Here is a 22150-nt window from a genome sequence, read left to right as displayed (position 1 = left end):
TCTTAACCTTTCCACAGAGTTCTGACCCTGGCCTTTGCTCAGTTAATGTTATCAGTTTTCCTACCAAACACAGTTCTATTCTTCAGGCCAGCCCTGACTCCTCCTGCTCCTAGGTGCTGGGATTCTGGCAGGGAGCTCCTCATTGGCCCCTGCCCAGCTTTTAACACAATCCTCTACTCCTCTCATTCAGGACTGCCACCAAGTCCAGCCAATTACCTTGCACTCTCAGCCCTCAACCTGGAGCACTCTCCCTTCTTCGTCTATACGAACCCTTTTCTCAAGAGCCCACTGAAGTGCTGGCTCCTCCCCACACTCTTCCTTGTCCCATCAGTCAGGGTGTTCCTCTAGTCTTTTTTTTCTTAATTCTTTATTTCTGAAGCCACTGCCTCCAAAAGATCAAGGGTTCATCCAGTCAGCCAAGGGCCCACAGCCCGTAGGTGAGCAGGGCGGTTGTCTTATGACAAGTAATGAAAATACCGAACATTCTGTTAATGGAAGGAAGTCCCATTCGAGAGCAGGAGGGAAACTACACACACGGAGTTATAGAAAGTTCGAGATACCGCTGACCAGGCCAAGAGCAGATGTCCTAAGGATTAAAGGCCAATCTACGTTACAGTGAGTTCAGGGCCAGCCTGCAGTAAAACAGAGTTCTACTGCTGGATCCTACTGTGTATATATGTATGGGTCATCGAGAGAGCATTTCTGCCTTTGCCCCCAATTTAATCCAGAGTCTGGGCTCTTTATTTGGTTGTGTCCTACAGCAACTTTCCAATGGATGATCTCTAGATGACTCATGAGGCTGGCTGCATACCAGCGGTGCATGGACATGGGCGGGGTATTGATCCTGCCCAAGTTTTCAAGTTCTCTGGTAAATGAGACTTACTCATTCAGTAAATGACTTCCAGTAAATCCAGCAAAAGGACCTAGGATCGGGGCCTGAGGAGAAAGCCAAAGGTACCACGTCATACTGTAAAGGTAGTACACTAAAGTCTCCCAAACAGCCGGCGACGCTGGAAAGGAAGTTAATGCTTCTAACAGAAACAGAAGGGAAACTCTGGAGTGGGGTGTAAATACAAAGGTGGCAGAGAAGGGTCTGTTCCTTGTATGAGGAGATGGTGACTTTTTTCTTCTTCTATTGCTAGAATGCAGTGTTCTCTTAGAGCCTGCCTGCTGTACACTGCTAGTAATTTTTACGTGTAAAAAAGCAGCTAAGCCAGGCGGTGGTGACACACCTTTAATCCCAGCACTCGGGAGGCAGAGGCACACGGATCTCTGAGTTTGAGGCCAGCCTGGGCTACAGAGTGAGTTCCAGGACAGGCTCCAAAGCTACACAGAGAAACCCTGTCTGGGGGTGGGGGTGGGGTGGGGTGCGGAAAGGCAGCTAAAGCCATGACCATGGGAAAAATTAGGCAGGGACTGACAAATGGGGGTTCCTGCGTGGAAATTCTGCCAACTCTGCTCATGGCCTCTGCAATGATCTGTTCCTATTTATGAAGTACAAATACTTTAAGCACGCTGATCAGAACTGAAGGGAACAGGAGTGGCCGCAAGAGCAGCTCTTCTTGTCCAGGAGTGCTTCCAGATTACACACCTACCTCTGTTCTCACGTCTGTGAAGTTTATTGATATAAAAAAAAATCACATTAAATTCTGAGGATAGATATTTATGTACACCCCCCTCCTTTAAAATTTAGTATGTTTATAATTTGCTTTCTCTGTTTACTTCTTAGAATAAACGTTCTTGTTCATAACAGAGAAGGCTCAAGTTATTAATTTTATCCTAACCAATTTAGAAGAGGTATCTTTGGTTATTGCTTTTGGTATTATTTTGAATCTTACCTCTGCCCTATCATTTATGGCTCAGGATGACAAGGAACCAGTTTGCTGACCTTAGACATTGGATAAACTTGTTAAAGATGCCCACTACCAAGGCACTTCTTAAAACCTGCCTTTGTCTCTGGACCCAGCTGACTAAAATGACCCTGGCTGACTGAGTTGAACAGTCTTTTCTTCTGTGGCCCCTTTTATGCGTGCACAGGCACACTACTTCTGCAATGAGCTGCTTTCCCATTTCCCACCTGTCTTGACCCCATTCATCAGTCATCACTGAAATGGCAGCAATGTGTCTCTATCTAGTCAATATTAAATATATATTAATAGGAAATAATTTCAGAAAAAAAAATCAGAGGCAGCCGGGCGGTGGTGGCGCATGCCTTTAGTCCCAGCACTTGGGAGGCAGAGCCAGGCGGATCTCTGTGAGTTCGAGGCCAGCCTGGGCTACCAAGTGAGTTCCAGGAAAGGTGCAAAGCTATACAGAGAAACCCTGTCTCGAAAAACCAAAAATAAAATAAAATAAAATAAAATAAAATAAAATAAAATAAAATAAAATAAAATAAAATAAAATCAGAGGCAACCCACCATCCAGTGAGTAGCTTTATCCAGGATGCTGGCTCCTAGCTCCCAGACCTGATGGCTTCCCCAACTGCCCTCTTTGTTTCCCGCCTGAGCCTGGTGTGATAGGGTCTGTACTCTGGAGCACCGACAGACGCTGTTCACTATAACAGCCTCTAGGCTGCACACACTCAATAATCAGTTCCTCCTTCTAGCCAACAGTCAATGACAACAGCAGAAAAACTTATTTCATAAAACACCAGTAAGTTATTTTAATGAGGAAAAACAAAAAACAAATCTTAGTCTCATGTTTCTATCCAAAGACACTCAAGACTAATTTTTCCCTGTCCATCCCTTCTAACTGCAACTTTATTTGTGACCATGTAATAAAGGCCAGTTTAAAGATTTAAAAAAATTTTTTTTAAATCTTTTTTAAAAAAGATTAAGCAATCAGGCTAGCAAAAAGGTACTCAATACATACTTTTCTCATATCAAACAAGCTAATATTTCAGTACAGTATTAACTATACAGAATATATACAATACACGTATGTTCACAAAGCAAACACTAGGCTCAGAACAGATTTGAAAAAACATGATATTCACATTGATTACAATAACTCTAAAAATGATTGTAACGTTGAAACGGCACTTAGTTTACAAAAAAGTCACAAAAATATATATATATATGTAGTCACCAAGAACCATGGTTTCTGTAAAATACTAATAGTCAGATACTAGTATATAAAATGTGAAGTTATGACACTGTATACATTTTTTAAGGAAATCAAACAAAACAAATTTTAAGACCATTTTGTTATTGTAGGAAGTCAAACATGCCAAGTACTTTAGCTATGGCCACTGTCACCAAGTAAAGCTATACTTGAATGCGATGACGATGATGACTGGTACAGAGCTGGTGAACTGGGGACGGCACAGTGGAGAGAGATTACTGTTCTGGGAGAGGGGCAGAGGACACGGAATCACCCATTCGTCTAACTCCATTCACAGTTTCTCTTCACAAGTCCCCTCTTTGGCCTGTTTCACAGATGCCAGTTCCCCAAGAGCTGCACTGCTCTAGCTGGCAGGGTAGGAAGCTTTCCTGACCTCCGGGCTGCCAGCGACAGGCAAATATTAAAGCATGCATCAGCTACACGGACACCTGCCACTGTCTGGCAGGCTGGTGCAGTCTCTTTCTAAGCTGCTTCTATCAGAAAAGACCCCAGTTTTTAAATGGAGCCAGATTTATATATTAGCCCTGTAAAATAGTGAGCTACTGTAGCAGCAAATATGAAATTACAGAAACAAAACCCACAATTTTATTTTAAAAATTCATGTTCCGTCAAAGCAATTTTTACTTTTAAATTTGTCTCCCCTCAGCAGACATCTTTTCCCTATCACTGAACTTTCCGGTTTCTCACCTCAATCTGACTTTCTTATTACAGCTCTGAAAAAACATACTTCCTAAGCCTGGAAAAGCTTTAGTTTACTCTTAAAAATGGGAATACGGGAATTTTAATGTTAAAAAAAAGGTCTGTTCTAAAAGTATCTTTCACAAATATATATATTTAAATATTAAAATAGGCTACCTAAGATTTTTATAAAATGGCTTTTGAAGACAGCAGAGGCACAAAGAGGCCACATACCATCCTTCAGGTTGAACATAAGGTGCCACAAGGGTGCCTAACAAAGAGGCAGGCAATATCTAGCTGATGCAACAGGACACACCTGTATCAGCAAACTAATACATCATTGGAACTTGGGTCAAAACCAAATTCTAACCAATCAAGGACTGCTATTTCTTTAAACAATACCTCAAAAACAAGCATCAGAAGCCATCATTTTGTATAAGTAAAACAACAAATTTTACGATCTCACTTCTAAATACCCGATGCCAGTTACTCCAGGGAGCAGAAAAGCAGTGCAACTTTCCAAATCAAAGTACCTTCAGTAGGAGAGACCTTCCATGACATCTGTCAGCTGAAAACTGCTACCTAATCCCAGAGACAGCATACTCACACACTTGTCACAGAAAAGACACAACACCTCCCCTGGTACAGGAGGCTGACTCCTTAGCGGCTGATGCAATGTGGTAACCAACATTCACTGCCAGGATGAGTTTTCAAGCTCTAGGTATAGTCAAACTGGCATGTGAGAAAACAAAGGAGTTTGGTAAAGTCATGACACTATAGCTCCTCAGATGATTATCGGTGGTTTTACCAGTAAGTCATCACAACTGAGCCCTGGGCTTTAGGCTTAATAACGTAACTTAATAACTGGTTAACTTAAAAGAGAAAGAAATCAAGGATTTGACTTTATAAGCTAGGCACTAAAATCAAATAAAAAACTGAGTTTTAAACGTTTTTCCTTAATTTTTTATTTCAATTTTCAATGAATAAAAACATTAACTTTAATGTTTTCAATTATGGTCTGAACTAAGTTCTTTGTAAATTTATGTGCACAGGAAGCCTGTGTCCACTGGCGCTGGCCTGGGTCTTAGTCACAGAAACAAGGGAAGGCTCACTGCTGCTCGGATCTGCCAAAGCCAAGGTTCCAACACACTGTCTCAAATCGCTATAGCAACTATTTCCAAAGTCATGGAACTATCTTTTTCTATTATAAAAATAGAATTATGATATAGGGGAAACATCTAACTTATCACTTTAGTACAAACTAACAAGTAAGAAGTGCAGCTCCTGGTGGTAGCTGGTTACCATTCTGTTCACAGTTCAACTCTTCCGGGCCACAGCAAAAACCTTAATCTATGTGTAATCCAGAATGCGATACCCATAGCCTGTTCCCAGCCTGTATGAGGACTGGCTCATTTCTACTTCACTGTTATCTGAACCACTACCATTTTGGCAAATCGTTTTGTGAGGATTTTTCAAATAAAAATATTCCATGTCACCACATTATGTCAAAAATGACACTGAGAGATAAATACTAGCATAAACAAAAATTAAAGTATTAATTTTGATGACCTCACTTAACACCCGGGGTTAGTGACAATAAAGTCTCTGCTTCCTCACCTCTGTTCCACTGCTTCCTGGCTTCTACATATCCTCTCCGTAACCATCAAAATAGAAAAAGCATCCGATGTCAACAACTTACCGTGAAAGCCCATTTTCCTCCCCCACCTGCTCTCCATGTGTGAGCTTCCCTAATTCCTTCCCCTCCCCTGGTTAAGAACTCAGAAATCATTCTGTCACTTAGCTGTGTATTTCGGAGTTTTAAGGCCCTTTTGGCAGGTGAGTGATGCAGTACCATTGGAAGTTTCCAATCTGCCTGGTCATTACTCCACGAATCAAAATCTCTTGAGTTAAAGTATCAGGACTGTTCATTCGTCATCCTAAGAAACAATTCTCTGTGATACTAGTAGAGAATTGCCATCTACCGTAACATTGTATGGTAATGTACCTTATAGGAAATTCAAAGCTAACAGACTAAAGCTGATTCTGAAAACCTATACAGACACCACTAACTGCCTAAGTGGCTCCTATTAGATTAAGAGAATAAAGTAGGAGGTTTTTTGTTTTGTTTTGTTTTGTTTTTTTGAAAGGAGTGAAAGACTTAACAGAGCTTCCAAAGGAACGGGATGAGTTTCTAGAACAGGAGAGTCTGGCTCAGCAGTTTAGACAGTAATTGAGTTACCAATGTCTCAGCACATCAGAGGCACTGACCCCTTTACTCTACTTTGTAAAACATTTTAACAAAATACAACTATTTTTTGTTTGTTGGTCTTTAATAACAAAGGGCATATATCTTCACATGGAACCTATTTAAGGGTGTTAGAATGTTCAAACTAAGACCAAAATGAGGCCACTTAGACATTTTAGTTCATTTTGTTTTAACAAAATTGTGAACTTAAAACCAACCCCCCCCTACACACACACAAAAAAAAAAACCAAAACATGACCTAGTAATATAATGAATTGCAGTTACTGGAAATAAAAATTGGGATTATTTAAAATGGTCGATTAAGAGAAAGTCATTGGAACACCCCTGTGGACAGCAATACTAAAGACTTTAAATGCACAAAGTGAAAGCATTGACACCTTTGTCCTTGTGTCAGTACAATCTCTGATGCAAAGCTCCCAAGGCCAGAATTTGGAAATATAAAGTGTGACAAGAGCAGCTGGACCCAATATCACGGCAAAAACCTTCTTTCTAAAGCACATCCTTTCTGTTTGGTAGTTGGGAAAAAACTGAAAACAAAAGCTTTTCTTGTATAAAATGCTTAGCTTTTTAGAAAGTAATTTATCCTGCATTCTAAAAGTTAAGCCCTTTAAATATCACAAAGTTACCCTTAGGCCTTACAAAAGATAGGCATCCGTTAATAAAGGATGCTTTTCTGTTTAGCTACCCTGGTGGCTTCTATGGAAGGGATCGTGACCGGCTTCACCTCTTCACAATTTTTTCCATATATTCTGGTGAAAAGTATACATCTAGGCATTCCTCTCTTATATCAACTTTAAATAAACCTTAAATGTTACTATATATACAATTATCTCTTGCAGCTGTGTTTCCTATAACAGGCTCATAGACAAATGTCCTCACAAATGTAGAGTCTTAATGGAACAGAAAAAGGCCTTCGTATCACTTTATATTAAACACTGGTCAGGCACCTTTATAAAAAAGATTTGGGCAGTGGGCAACTAACCATATGTGTTTGCATGGTATATTCAAATCTCATAAAGGTTGGCTACAAGATTTGTCATCAGCAATGAAAATCCAGTGAGGAGTGTCCTTCACAGGGCGATGCCAGGGACGTCCTAACTCAACAATTCTCAAGATAGGGTAGACCGAAACACTTTCAACCCAGGAATCTGAAAAGAATTCTTCAACAGTTCATCTCTGATTGATTCTTATTTCTTTCTTCCTTTTCTTTTTTTCTGACTCTTAACAGAATAAAAAGAAAACAAAACTTGGAACCAAAACCATAATTCCTGATCATAATTTAACCTAGTCCTTACCATACTTAAAATAGGATTCTAATATGAGTTTTAGAATTCCTTTATTAGTAGGCACAGTTTTAAAAGATCATATATGACATTAAAATAAAAATTACTAACTTTCCTAGTTGATTTTTCTGAAAGTCATATACTTATGCTGGGGAGCAAATGAGCTCCTGAGTCAGATGAAGAACTGGAAATAAAGGCTAGGGTTGTATCTCAGTGAATGACCATGTGCAAATAATGGGTAAGGTCTCCGGTTCAATTCTCAATACTGAGATTAAGAAAAAAGTACAAATAAGGTAGGAGAATATGCACAAAGAGAGACAGGGAAAGAGAGAAATTAAATTGTAGAATTAATAAACTTGAAAGAAACAAGTTACTATAATGTAAAAAGTAAGGTCTGGCATTGGAATAAAATTCAGATCATGTTTCTGACTAAGAACTATAGTTTGATCTGGGTGTGGTGACATGTGTCTATATCATGCTAGCAAGGGGATCGTAAGTTCTGGACCAGCCTGGGCTACATATGATCCTGTCACAAAACAGAAGAAAGTATTCAAAGTCAAACAAAAAACATATGTTGTTTCTATTTTTTAACCCCATCAGGAGCAATCATAATGATGAACCTTAGGGTGATTTTCTATAGAGAAAAATTACTCAAAAGTTTATTATTCACGGACTCATGAATATTTCAGACCAAAGAGGCTTTGATGGCACCAGATTTAAAAAAGTATATCCCAATCTAGAGTACTATATAAATTTCATCATTTGAGTAGCAAAGTTTTTAGATTTTAATCTTTATAACACGTCCCTCCCCCAATTTCTGAGTCACAGATGATCATTTACAACCTTTTATCTTTCACATTATTGCTTACATCCCGTGAAAACTATAACAGCTTTTAACAAACTTGGCAATACCTCAAAATATTTTAGAATAAGGACAATGTACTGTTGTCATATGTGATCTTGTAAACAATCTTAATTGGGTTAAGAATGTAGCCTCAAAACAGAATTCTTTTATTTTGTCCAAAACAGTACAGCATAAACATCCCCAACAATACATAAACCTATATATAAAATATAGAATATCTTCAATATTTTTCTTTTATATGGCAGCACAATAGTATATGCAAGTGAAAGTACTGTTGATGGGACAAGAGGACACTTAATCTGGGCAATGTCCTAGTTAGTCAGGTATCACCATTCAAAGGCCAGGTAAACATTCATTCTAGTAAGAAAAACAGTATTGAAACAATTCCTATAAAGCTGGGGTATACATACCTCCTTCTGCACCCTGGCTACTCCATGCCTGACTCCTCTCAGTCATACCTCTTGGCCTTTGGAGTGGTACTAAAGGTACAGGAAATGCCTGCCCGATACCAATTTTCCACCATGAAAATTCATAATGGCTTAAAAAAAGAATATGCTGGATTTCAAAAGTTATTTACCTTCATTTGAAAAAAATTACCATAAATACTTCCAAAACTACAGGGTTTATAACACCCTGCATCTAGGAGTAAACATTTACTTAGGCATTGTCAAATTCTGTTTAGAAACTTCCAATGAGCCCTCTCATCTCAGGAAGGTCAACAACAACCTGCTTTCTTCTGTATCTGCTGCTGCCTACCTTTAACATTGGGAGGAAGAACTGCCACGTTTGAAATCAGCTGCTTTTCCTTAAGTCTTAGAGTTTATGTTCTGTTTCAATGTTACCTTATTGTATACATACAGAAGCAATCTCTCAGCTATGAAAAAATCAAAACAAAGCAACCCTCCAATTTTAGGGCTTACAAAGGGAACTCGTCTTTGTTTGAAAAATTAAATTTAAACATATAAGACCAAGCACAGGCACTTTCCAAAAACCAAAACCAAGGAGGCCAAATCACAGAATTACTCGACAGTTATAGAAGCCAGCTCTGACTTAGGGGGGTCTTCTCTGGGAGCCTCAGCATGAGCACTGGTCTTTGGTTGCTCTTGCATTTCCTCCTCCTTTTCTGCAAGCCCACCAAGAGACCCCAAGGGGAAAGAGCTTTCACAATTCTGGGTTGAGGAGACCTGTGAAATCACAGGCATTTGAACAGAAGAGTTGCTTTCAAAAGTATGTTCTCCAAGATCATACTGAACAAGAGTCTCTTCTTGCTCCTGGTTTAAGTAGTCCGGCACTAAGAAATCACTAAACGAAAGGCAAAGGATAAAATACAGAATTAATTTTCAAACTAAAATAAAGAAATGTCATTTATAAAACAAGATTGGGACTTTTGGTTTCACTAATTCTTCAATGAAGCTATTAATAAATAATTTTCCTGAATATGAACTGAAGTCATTCAGTAGAAAGCAAAGTGCATCCCAGCTCCCTATGAGCAATAAAAAGGATTAATGATCACTTCCAATGGTTCTCTGGACACATCAATGGTCTTTCTGAATCTACATACAGGAGTCTGTATATATGTATGTAAGTGGCATTTCACTAAAGCAACAATCATGAGACTAATGTAAATGCTTAACCTTTGTTGGAATACTCACTGAGTACAAGGTATATATAAACCTACCTTTATATTACCAACTGAATGTATGTTAGCTAAGGAGCTAAGTCCTTATGCATAGATGACCTTACATATATTCTACTATGTGAAGTCAAAAGATGGAGAAAACAGTGTTCACTTTGCTAGTAGATTTAGTATATGGAAACAATAATAAATTACCTTTTAATAAGAATTTGGAAAGAATCTCTTATTGTAAAATAAGTCAGATACTTTAAACTTTCATTGCTGTGCTGGGCAGTGGTGGTGCATGCCTTTAATCCCAGCACTCAGGAGGCAGAGGCAGGTGGATTTCTCTAAGTTTGAGGCCAGCCTGTTCTACAGAGTTAGTTCTAGAACAGCCAGGACTACAGAAAGAAACCCTGTCTGGAAAAACAAGACAAAAAAAACAAAAATTTTCATTGCTGAACTTAAGAGGATATTATACTAGACCTGTCAATTTGAGGTGGCCACTTAATAATTTGAGCATGCAGTATTAATAAAATGTTTGTCTGCAAAGCAATTTCTAATGTCTTGTGCTATATTTCCTAAAAAGTCTTCATGGATTAGACAAGAGTAGTATAAGATACAGGGCTCTATATTATATGGGAGTAGTGAAACTGGACTATTTTATTTCTAAACAACTGTGTTTAGTAAGTGTATAATCTTGCTTTAGTAACAGTAACTACACATTTAGAATTAGAAGTGATTAAATAAAATAAATGCTCATCAGAAGGGAAAAACTAAATCTATTCATGAATAATTTGCAACTGAAAAGATTTAAAAAATGAAGGTTAATTAAAAACTTTAAGTTAGAAGGATTTCTATATTTGAGAAACTAAGGGTTTCTACAGAGGTAGAATTCCTAGCAAGTATTAAAAACCACACATAATAGAGTTTTTTTTATCTACAGGAGGACTTAGATAAACAGGAGACTTACTGGATCTAATTATATCCCTGGTAACAGTTCAACAATGTTTTTATTGATAAATGATATTTTTTTTTTTTTTTAAATTTATTTATTTATTATGTATACAGTGTTCTGCCTGTATGTATGCCTGCAGGCCAGAAGAGGACATCAGATCTCATTTTGGATGGTTGTGAGCCACCATGTGATTGCTGGGAATTGAACTCAGGACCTCTGGAAGAGCAGCCAGTGCTCTTAACCACTAAGCCATCTCTCCAGCCCCGATAAATGATATTCTTTTATATAAGATTTTAATTTTTTTTTCCTGTTTCTTTTTTCAAGACAGAGTTTCTCTGTGTAGCCCTGGCTGTCCTGGAACCACATCTTGTGGAACAGGCTGGCCTCAAACTCAAGAGATCGGCCTGCCTCTGCCTCCGGAGTGCTGGGATTAAAGGTGTGCACCACCATCACCACCTTGCTATATGAGACAGTAAAAGGGAGGGTTGGTGCTGAAGAACTTGGCTAGCAGCTCGAGTCTGGCTGCACATTACTAAGATGTACCTGACATGGTACATCTGCTAGTAAGAAATTTATTTAACTTCATTAACAAAAATCCAAGAGGACAAATAGTCTTCTGTGGGGATATTGTTACTCTTTATTTCGCAGAAGTATTTTTAATACCAACTATAAAACATATATGACTTTATCATTTAAGAGACCTTTAGCAAAATCTCATCGGATCAGGAGATCAGAGTATGTATGCACAGTGGCAACTGAAAATGAAGGGACTAACTGCTGGCAGCCTGATAATACAACAGCAGGTTGCCCTAGCCGCAGGAGAGTTTAGAAAGCAGTTTTCCTGATTGGGTTTTCACTGTGCACCTCACCTGCTCTGGAAGTAGTTTGCTAGCTCTGATGCTTCATGGTTCAGACTCCTCAGGTGCACGATTAAATTTCCAGAGTTGGTGAACATGGCGCCACATGTTTTGCACTCGTAAATCCGAGGCTTGCGGATAATGTGCCGGGAAACCCTCATATGGTGTTTATATTCCCCGAAGGAAGTGAAAGTGGCACTACATATCTGGCACCGGAAACAGCGTTTACCTTCATGCTTTAGGCGATGCATCTTTAGCGAGTAAGCCCTGGTGAACTTTTTTCCACAGCGGTCACACTGAAATGGTTTAATTCCTATAAAACAAAATAGCAAAATACCATCTGAGAAACAAAATAAACTGGAAGGCCACAAAATCTCACATTTCTGAATAACAATTTTATAACAATAATTGAAAAAAAAACTGCCAATAAAACAGACTCTAACATATTTCAGAGGTGTTCCAGAATATTCCAAGTCACCAGACCTTAAAATAAGGGAAGATAGGGAGGAGACAGGTAAGTAACATGTCCTGAATTGTTCTCTGAATGGTCTTCTAAGTCGTGTATCCAGAAACTTCCAAAGTTTATCGTCCTAGTTAGCTTTAACTATTAGCATGACAGCAGCTAGAGTCACATCAGAACACCATCTCAATTGAGGAACTGCACCTCAGATTCGCTCGCATCTATCTCTGTGGGGGACTGTCTAACTGATGGAGGAGAGCCCAGCCCTCTGTGGGCAGCACCCCTCTCCAGAGTGCAAACTGGGAAGGAAGAGCTTGTGAGTGAGCCAGCAAGCAGCACTCCAATATGGTTTCTGGGTTTGTTGGTTCCTGCCCTGATTTCCCTAAATGATGGACTGTGGCCTGTAAAAGAAAATAAACCCTTTCCCCCCTAAGTTTCTTTTGGTTAGAGTGTTTTACCACAGCAATGCAAAGAAACTAGAACATTAGTTATTGTATTTGCTGTGGTGCTGGGGAGCCACTCCAGGGCCTTATGAACACTAGGCAAGCATCCTACCATGGAGTCAAACCTCTAGCCACAAACCTCTAGTAAACTATACCATTTAGCTACCCAAGTCCCCAATAATAAAATATACTTCATTAGAGAGGTTTACACTGAAACCTGTCTGTTATGACTCCTGTAGGAGATGGGCCTCTGGGCATGTCTTTGAAGGCTTATCTTTATTAAGCTAATTGATGTGGGAAGATCTAGCTCAATTGCCAGTGGAATCTCTCCCTGAGCCGGGAATCCTGGACTCTCCAGATGAATACTCCCATGCATGCATTAGTCACTGCTTTCTGCTTTTCACTGGATCCATGACTGTTCTCAAGTTCCTGCTGCTAGAACTTCCTTGCCATGATGGACTTACTGTAGCCTGGAATTGTGAGCCAAATAAAACCTTTCTCCTTTAAGTTGCTTTTCTCAGGGAATTTTATCACAGCAACAGGAAAACTAAGATACATTAGACAGAAATAAGAAAAATGAAAAACTCTAACATCTATGTATGTAATGATTATGATAGGTGAATTAGCTTTTGAATGTTTAGTATTGTTAGATATTAATAAGGGAGTTTTGTTCTCGGTGTAACAGCCATGGCTGTCCTGGAGCTTGATTTGTAGACCAGGCTGGCCTCAAACTCACAGAGATCCACCTTCCTCTGTCTCCCAAGTGCTGGGATTAAACGCATGCACCACCATGCCTGGCTTAATAATGGAATTATAAAGTATATTAACAGTCACTATATTATAGTCACTATCACGATTGAGGGGGGTTAAAACTCTGTAAAACCACCTGTGGATTGAATACGATCCCAAGACCTACCTATCTAGAGAAGGAGAAAGAAGACACAGCTGAAAGCAGCAGCAAAGGTCTCTGGTCCCTAGGGTCAGTGTTGTACTGTTTACCTTTATGTCATCAGTATGCACAAGCTTCACTAAACTGCCTACACATCCATCCAACATCTTTTTTCCTATTAAAAAATACTACAAAGCTGACTACTCAAAACCAGAGACTGACAGAATTAAAAGAAAATGTGAACTCCTTTAAGAGTTTTTTATTTGGCAAAACATTCAAAATTACAGAGAAACTCCAAGAATCTATGTATAGTTTTTTTTTATTCTATTTGCATTTGTACTTTTCTCATTTATAAACATGTACCTAACATACCCAGTATCTGTTAACTTATTTATTGACCACACATACTGCTTCTAAGCCTTAATCAGAATACCTGATACTTGTGGTAAATGTTTTCCAACATTTCAAAGAGACCACAGCTAGCCAACCTGATCTCATCTGACTTCTCAGGATTTTTAACTTTTTTTTTCCTGTTCTCTAATAACCTCTTTCATCTCACTCACCCTTTCCCGCTCCCTGGGTGCCCTTCCCCCTTTTCTTAAATGGAATCTTTATTATTAAGTTTAGACTGGCCTCAAATTCTGGATCTTCCTGCCCCAGTCTCTTGAGTGGTGGGATTACAGGCATGTGTCACTATGCCCAGCACAAATTCTACTTTAATTGGGATCACAAAGTATAATGTTTTGGCATGCCCCCTTATGCATCAACACAGAAGGTAAAATTACCTGAGTGAATAAGCATGTGCTGTTTTAGGTTCTGAATGCGGGTGAATCGAACCCCACAGGTCGGACACTGGAAAGGTCTGTCGGGACCATTTGGACTTGGTCGCTCTGTACTGCTGGTAGAAGGAGCAATGTAGAGTTGGTAGGGATACTGAACATTTTCCAATCTAAAAAAATAAACCAAAGAAGGCAACCAGGCTCTGATTTTTAAGTTGAATACACATCTCTGCAGTCCACTTCTAAATGAACAGAGGAAAAATAAAGACTTTTACAAAGATTTTCACTTAAAAAAATTTGTTAAGCAATGTTACTGTCCAAAATGCCGCATCTCTAGTACGGATGTAAAACCCCATAGAACATATCACAAGCTATTTTACCTTAGCTATCCTTCAATCTCTTGAATTCCTTCCTTTCTGATGTTTTAATTTAGGCCTTTATCATATCCCCCATTTAAATCTTGCTACAACTGTTTTCTTCAGAATAAATTCTCAACCCCTACAATGTGTTCAAAACTACTCATATATGAACTATCTTCTCATATCTAGCTCATTTCTGATCATACTCCCACTCCCCAAAATATACTTTATGCAAAATAACTCCTCTAACGTGCCTGCCATATGCTGTGTTTTCCCACACTGCATTTTCTCTACAAGCCTATCTCCTTTGCTTAGGTGGTATCCACTCATTTATAAAACGTAGCTGAGTCAGGGCCTCCTCTTCTGGCACACCTTCACTGAGTGATTGCTTAAGCAGGTAATTCCCTACACACACAGCACAAACTCCCTGCAGATTACTTTTGGTGATCTCCTTCCCTACTATCTTCAACTTCTTTTCTTCCCTGAAAACTCAACAGAGCTCGCAAGACCAAAGGCTATTTCATCTCTATATTCCCATGACTTAGCAAAGTATTTAATAAAGAATAGACAGCTTGATTACTATTTAAAATTAAAGAATAAGGACACTTCCGTCTATTTATGCCTTTACTAATTAACTGAAATGATTTTGGTTCATAATCTTCCAGGTTTAGCTACTGGACAATCTTTGAGTCCTTCAAGTTTTCAGCAAATACAGGTATTAAGACTGTTCTGCACTCTATATGAAGAATAATTCATTCAGTGAAATCTATATTCAGTGCTGAGAACAAGCAAATAATCAGAAAAGGACCAGAAGGTAGAGAATTAAATCAGGAAGATCCAACAATGATTGGGTGCTGGTTTAAACTGGTGGTCAGAGAAGGCCTCCTTGAGAACTGACATGTCAATCATCTGAAGATCACAGTCAGAAAGGGGACTGGAGAAATGACTCAGTTGTTAAGAGCACTGGCTATTCTTCCAGAACCTGGGTTTGAGTTCCTGCACCCACATAGCACCTCCCAACCATCTGAAACCCCAGTTCTAGGGGATCTAATGCCCTCTTCTGGCCTCGGCAGGTACCAGCAGAGATGTCGTATACAAACATACAGGCAGGCAAAACACCCATATACATAAAATTATTAAAAAAAAAAAAAAAAGGAGAAGTGTCAAAAGAGTGGAAATCAGAGGAGAAAACATTTTAAGCAAAGGTTATGAAATAGGTAGGAACAATATGGAAAGTTTTAAGAATTGATGGGGGCTAGGTAAATTTGAATCATGTAGGACTTTATAAACAGCAAGGAATTTAGATTGATTTATTTTGTTTCTCCATGTAGTCCTGGCTCTCCTGAAACTCACAGAGATCTGCCTACCTCTGCCTTTAATCCCTCCTGGGATTCAAGGTGTGTCCCACCACCACCCAGCAAGAATTTAGTTTAAGTAAAAATCGTGACATCTTAGTTAAAAATGAAATGAAATGATCCGGTAGTACATGGAGACTGGACTTAAGAAATGGAAGAATGAAATCAGGGGTCAATTTCAAGACCCCTGACTATTTCAAGATTATGGTAGTCAGGAGAAATACAGTGGTGACTTAAACCAACATGGCTGTAGTACAGAGGAAAAGTCAACTAAGGATTCGGAAGACAGAGTTGAAAGGACTTAAAAGATTAAATACAGAGAGACAAAGTGAGAAGTGATGAGGGCAAAAGGATAATGTACAGTTCTCAGAAGCAAACTGTAGCAAGCAAGAAAGCAATCATTCTACATAAGGTAAGGGGTCCAGGCAATTTTTGGTAATGAACAAAACTGTAAAGTCTCAATAAATTTCTCACACAAGTTTGAATGTAGAGCCCTAAGCACAATCTTCATGAGAAAAAGCACACTATGTTGGTACTAACCTGTCGTCGTCATCTGCATGAGCATTGGTGCTAGAAGTACTCTGAAGTGTAGGCAACCCCTCTGTAACTCCTTCATCTACTGAGCCTGCGAAAGGGGTTTTTAAGAGGGACAGTTGTTAATGCCTGGTGCAAATAAGCCAAGATGTTAACTGCAAGCCACAGATATAATCCTCTAACTTATCTAATGCTTGAATCCTATTAAAAAGTAGTAATGTGGCAGGGCTGTGGTGGCACACGCCTTTAATCCCAGCATTGGGAGGCAGAGGCAGGTGGATCTCTGTGAGTTCAAGGCCAGCCTGGTCTACAGAGATATCCAGGACAGGCACCAAAACTATACAGAGAAACCCTGTCTCGGGGGAAAAAAGAAGAAAAAAATAGTAATGCTTATATTTTATTTTTGATTAAATGTGTGTTCTAAAGCCAGCAAGATGATTTAATAAATGCAGCTTTGTTTTAATATTTAAATTCAGGTATATTTCAGGTATATTTAATAGGAACCTTGGGAAAATAAGCAGAACAATTTAAATGCAAACTGATATCCACATAAAATTAAATGATACTTTTAACCATTATTTAAGAAAGCATTTGATAATCTATATCTTTTAAGAGTTACTTTATTGTCATACACGATTTTTACAGAAAATTTAAAAGACAAGGGTTTATACAGACTGAGAGATGGCTTAGTGGTTAAGAGCACAGAAGACCTGGGTTCAATTCCCAACACTCACATGATGGCTCATAACTGTCTCTAACTCCAGTTCCCTCCGGGACATCAGACAACCTTGTCTGGCCTCTGAGTACACCAGAACACACACGCAGAGACACAAGCAGGCAACACACCCATACATAAAGTAAGTAATACTGGAAAAAAACTAAAAAGACACAAAGTCAACACCTAGGTGGCCTCCATACCAGTACCCACATTCTACAGGTCCCCATTGATCAGGAACCTTCCTTCCTCCAACAGCCAGTCCTTTTTATGGTTGTCATCTGGCCTCCCCACCCTTTAAAAGTAATCTTTTTATCAACATATTTACCAAACATGCTGTCACAGGCCTTTGTCCCACTCAACAGTGACAAGGTTGGCTGTGGTTATGCTAGTGACTACATGGCACCTATGTCTGAGCTATTCACTCTTTGATATTAATGGGAAAGCTTGTCAATCCATTAAAAACAATACAATTTAGTATCTTGGTTTCCTTGCACCAAAACAAAAAACAAAAACCCCACAAAAAAAGTTTAGTGTTGTCTAGCTATAAGCTTTATAATATACAAGTTGAATTACATATTCACACATATTCATATACTGTATTTATTCTTGGGGCTTGCTCCTTCAGACACTGTAGACATAGTTATGTTGTTATATATCATTAGTTTATTTTCATTATTACTGAATAGTAATAACCTATTCCCTTGTGAGGGCAGTATAAACTATGCTGCTGTAAATGCTCTTACAGAAGGAATTAACGCACATATGTATTGCTTCAAATTTCCCTGCTCTACCGGGTTGGAAACGATATACTTCCTATTGTTTTTACTGGTTATCTTAGTCATTACATATACACTCGGCTGGGGTGTAGCTCATTAGTAGCTCAGAAGTTAATCAAATGCCTAGCATGGACAAAGCCTGGGTTCTGTCCCTAGCAACTCCCTTGGGCAGGATGTAACTTACTAAGTCTAATCAAACCTTTACTACTTCCTACATAATACAGAGGGCCAACAGCTTAAACTCCCTGTCCTACCTGCCTCAATTCTGGAACCAATTTCTGGTATTTTGTATGATTAGGCCTACAGATATTACTGCTGTGTTGTGTAAGTAATACTTACATTTCTTCATGCATTTGGTGAGTTTTTGGGGGGATGGGGTGAAGGTGGGTTAAAGATAGGGTTTCTCTATGTAGCCTTGGCTGTCCTGGAACTCACTCTGTAGACCAGGCTGGCTTTGAATTTAGAAAAATTAGCCTGCCTCTGCCTCCTGAGTGCTGGGATCAAAGGCATGAGCCACCACTGCCCGGCGCCTGTTCTTAAATATGAAACCTATTTGTGCTTAATTCTGCCTGAAGGCCATTCTTAAAATCGTCTAGTGATGATTTGATGAAATTAAAAAAAAAAGTACCCATCTGAAAACATCTTCACTATTTTTGAGGCAGTGTCTCATGGAGTACATGGTGGCAGAACTATACACCAAGAACTCAGAAGGCTAAGGCAGGGGCATCACTTCATCTTTTTGAGATACCTGAACCTCCTGTATTCCTGCCGCTGCCTCCTGAGTGCTGGGATTACACAGTAGATCACCATGCCTGGTTTTATGCAGCACTGGTGATTAAACCCAGAACTTCCTGTATGCTAGGCAAGCCCTTAACCAATGAAGCAATATTTCCATCCTTCATTTTCACTATTGAGCTCACTATATGGAACAATTTAGAATGGCAGTTACTTTTCTTAGGACAATACCCCACAAGGTTCTGACACTTCTTTTTTTTCTTTCTTTATTTTTATTTTATGGGCATTGGTATTTTGCTGTCGATGTCAGGTGCCTTGGGACTGGAATTACAGACAGTTCTGAGCTGCCATGTGGGTACTGGGAATTGAACCCAGGTCCTCTAGAATAACAATCAGTGCTCTTAACCACTGAACCATCTCTCCAGCCCCTTTATTTTTTTTTTATCGTTTTTTTCTGTATCTAGTTTTTTTTTATTATTCCTGTTTGATATTGAAAACTCTCCAATATTCTCTCTTCTATTTATGTTTTCCCATACCCTTCTTTCTCTAATATAATCTCTATTTTCTCTTTTTGTCTCTTCTCAACAAAACATTAATTTGGTTTGTTTTTAGATTCTCAACTGTCTTTTGTTAAATCCAATCTGTTGCCAAAACATTCACTGAGATTATAATTTTGTTTTTAGCTAGAATTTTTCTTTTAAATCTGTTCTCATTTTATGTATAATTCACTGTTCTCTGCAATCATTGTTCAAACCCGTTAACTGGCTTTCTAGTTTTTTTCTACTACATATTTCTACTTCATCTTTTCCTTGTAGATGTGTCTCTCTGTTGCCTTGTTCTCTTGCTTACCCTGGTTGTTTGTGGCCTTTTCTGTCTTTTAAAATCATTTGTAAAGGACCAATTTGCTGTGGCTAGGGTAAATATGACCTCTTTTAGAGCTTTACACTTGCTTCTGCTAGGTTCTTGAGCATGACTGTGATTCCTTGGCCTGTTCATATGTTGCATAACCAAGATGATTATATGTAAAAGTTATCCAGTCAGTGACTACTTTTCAGGAAAGTGTTTTTTTCTCTTTCATAGGCATGTATGTGTAGGCTAGAGGTAGACACCTGGCTCTTCCTTAAACTCTTCCTTACATACCAAACTCAGCAAAGTCACTCACTTGAAACCGAACTCACCAATACAGCTAATGTAGTGTAGCTTGCTCTAGGAGGGTAGGGCTGGTTGCCATGTCTTCTAAGCAATTACAAACTCTATGCTTGCTTCCTTTATGTGGGTAGTAGTAGATCTGAACTCTGGCAAATGCTTTACCTACTGAATTATCTCCCCAGTTCCCTCCTCTTCTAATCTATCAACTGCCAAAGGACTGTTAGTCTCCAAGAGTTTGAAATACAAAGGAGCAGGTTTAGTTCTAGGAATCCAGTCTTTTAAGGGGAGCAACCTAAGACTGGAAACTCTTACCTCAACCAGAGATTCTAATACTAGTACTTTTCTTAAAATTATAAGGCCCATAGCTGGGAGGTGGTGGAGCATGCCTTTAATCCCAAAACCCAGGAGGCAGAATTTGGAGCCAGCCCGGTCCACAGAATGAGTTCCAGGACAGTCAGGGAAGGCTACACAGTGAAATCCTGTCTCGAAAACCAAGAAAAACAAAAATGACAATGAAACCCTCCAAAAAATTATAAGGCCCTTTCAGTGTGGGGGCAGGGTTCTCACATGGCCCCGGTTGGCTCTCAAATCCCTTACATAGCAGAGGTTGGCCTTTAACTTCTGATCCTCCCGCCTCACCTCTCAGTGCTGGGAGTACAGGCATATTGCTTTGCCCAGCTGAAAATCTACAAGTTTTGATTATACAACAGAAGACCTCACTTATTCTTTCAGAGAAAGGGAAAAAGGACGAGCAAGCACACAGGAGGAGTTCTAGAGAGCTAGAAAAGCTACTAGAGAAGGCTAGAAAAATAACCTCTTCTAGTAAAGAATAACAAACAGGTATGATGCCTAACTGTGAGAGTCTCCTAGAGTTTAAAAGACAAGGAGCAGGTTTAGTTCTGAACAGATGGTTCACAATGACTACTCCCTCAAGGAGGCAAAAACCTGAAAGTGGAGCTGTATCAACATTCCCTGTTTCCCATTCTAAACCTTTTCAGAATAAGCACAGCCCAATGTACGCCTACTCTAAACAATACACCAGCGGTGTTGAGTCCAGCAAGGAGGCACTGTCATAGTATACACCAGGCTTTCTTGGTTCTTATGTCCAGGTATTCTTTCATGACCAACAGCAGGTTATTTGGAAGATTGCTGTTCAGAGTGAATGAGAAGCCCTTTGGGTCACTGTGACAAAAGCCTCAAGTAGATACTGCAGCACGGACAGGCAAAGCCAGTGTTCACAAGATGGATAGTAGCTGAGACACAAGACCTGTGATGCTCAAGCAGGCTCCAGAGGTAAAATCCAGGCTTTTGAAGAGTACTGGACACCAGTACTTCTGACTCGCTGCACTACTTGCTATCATAGACAATTGAATTTTCTTGCCAATAGGCCTCTAAGGGACAAAAAAGGGAAACTTATTGTATCTGCCATACCTACCTAGTAGTATTTGAGTTCCATCTCACTAACTTGGAAGTTGAGAGTGTTAGAATAAAGCTGCCTTGTTGTTATTCTTGAAATGCAAAGATACAAGGTTGCTGGTGAGGTTCACAATCATGGCCTTCCTTCATGGTCTTGACTGACTATCTAGCTCTAGGTCAGGACAAGACACCAGTGTGAGTACTTCATGACCAGTGAGGCCATATACCCACGTAGGATATCATTCGGGTCCTCTTCCATTTCAGCTAGGACATACTCATGTGGTCCTCATCTTCAACACTGTGGGAAAGCAGGGCCAGAAGTCCTATCTGAAAATGTAGTTCATCTGGCAGTTATTGTAAGGCAGAGAAGGCTGCAGTGTTTAGTGTTTATCAGGTTGCCTGGCTAAGCACTGCAGATGTTCATCATGGTGACAAATGGAGCATTTCTGACTGCAGAGCCAGGGAGCTGATGTTGCCCAGCACAAACAGTATTTTGCATTTGGGAATTTGACAAAGAATTTCACAAAGGTCTTAAATGAAAATAGCTGGCTCTAGTGATCCGTAAGCCATTTGGGGTTGGGGTCCTTCCAATCATTTTATTTGGTATCTCTTTGATAATCTTTTCAGGTTATTAAAACACTTTTAAAGTGACATTTTAAAATATAGATTCTGTTGCTTGTAATAGAACAGTGGATTCAAATAACCTAGCTTCACAAGCCTAAGCCCCCCAAGACAGGGTCTCTTTATGTATCCCTGGCTGTCTTGGAACTCTCTATATACATCAGGCTGTTCTCAAACTCAAAGAGATCCTGCCCCTGCCTCCTGAGTGCTGGGATTAAATGTGTGTGCCACTACCCCCAGCTGGCCATATTTTAATGAAAGTTTACATATT

The 22150-nt window shown here is 39.4% G+C and overlaps 1 protein-coding gene across 10 annotated transcripts in view; it reads right to left on the bottom strand.

Annotated features, from left to right (window-relative positions):
* Window positions 1–2634: 2634 nt before the first annotated feature.
* Window positions 2635–22150, bottom strand: part of Zbtb44 (zinc finger and BTB domain containing 44) — a 60059-nt gene continuing 40543 nt past the window's right edge. For 3 of the 10 annotated variants that reach the window (XM_006976557.4, XM_042280609.2, XM_042280605.2), the window contains 4 exons: window positions 16471–16555; window positions 14223–14386; window positions 11658–11958; window positions 7978–9517 (listed from right to left, as the gene is read on the bottom strand). In XM_006976557.4, coding sequence (XP_006976619.1) covers window positions 9235–9517; window positions 11658–11958; window positions 14223–14386; window positions 16471–16555 — 833 coding nt within the window. In that variant the 3' untranslated portion in view covers window positions 7978–9234. Of the gene's footprint in view, window positions 9518–11657; window positions 11959–14222; window positions 14387–16470; window positions 16556–22150 lie in introns of all 10 variants that reach the window. The other 7 variants (XM_006976559.4, XM_042280607.2, XM_006976560.4 and 4 more) reach the window with 5 other exon arrangements.

Source organism: Peromyscus maniculatus, chromosome 7 (assembly GCF_049852395.1).
Source record: "Peromyscus maniculatus bairdii isolate BWxNUB_F1_BW_parent chromosome 7, HU_Pman_BW_mat_3.1, whole genome shotgun sequence".
NCBI classification, from domain to species: domain Eukaryota; kingdom Metazoa; phylum Chordata; class Mammalia; order Rodentia; family Cricetidae; genus Peromyscus; species Peromyscus maniculatus.
This window is presented reverse-complemented; position numbering and strand designations above follow the sequence as displayed.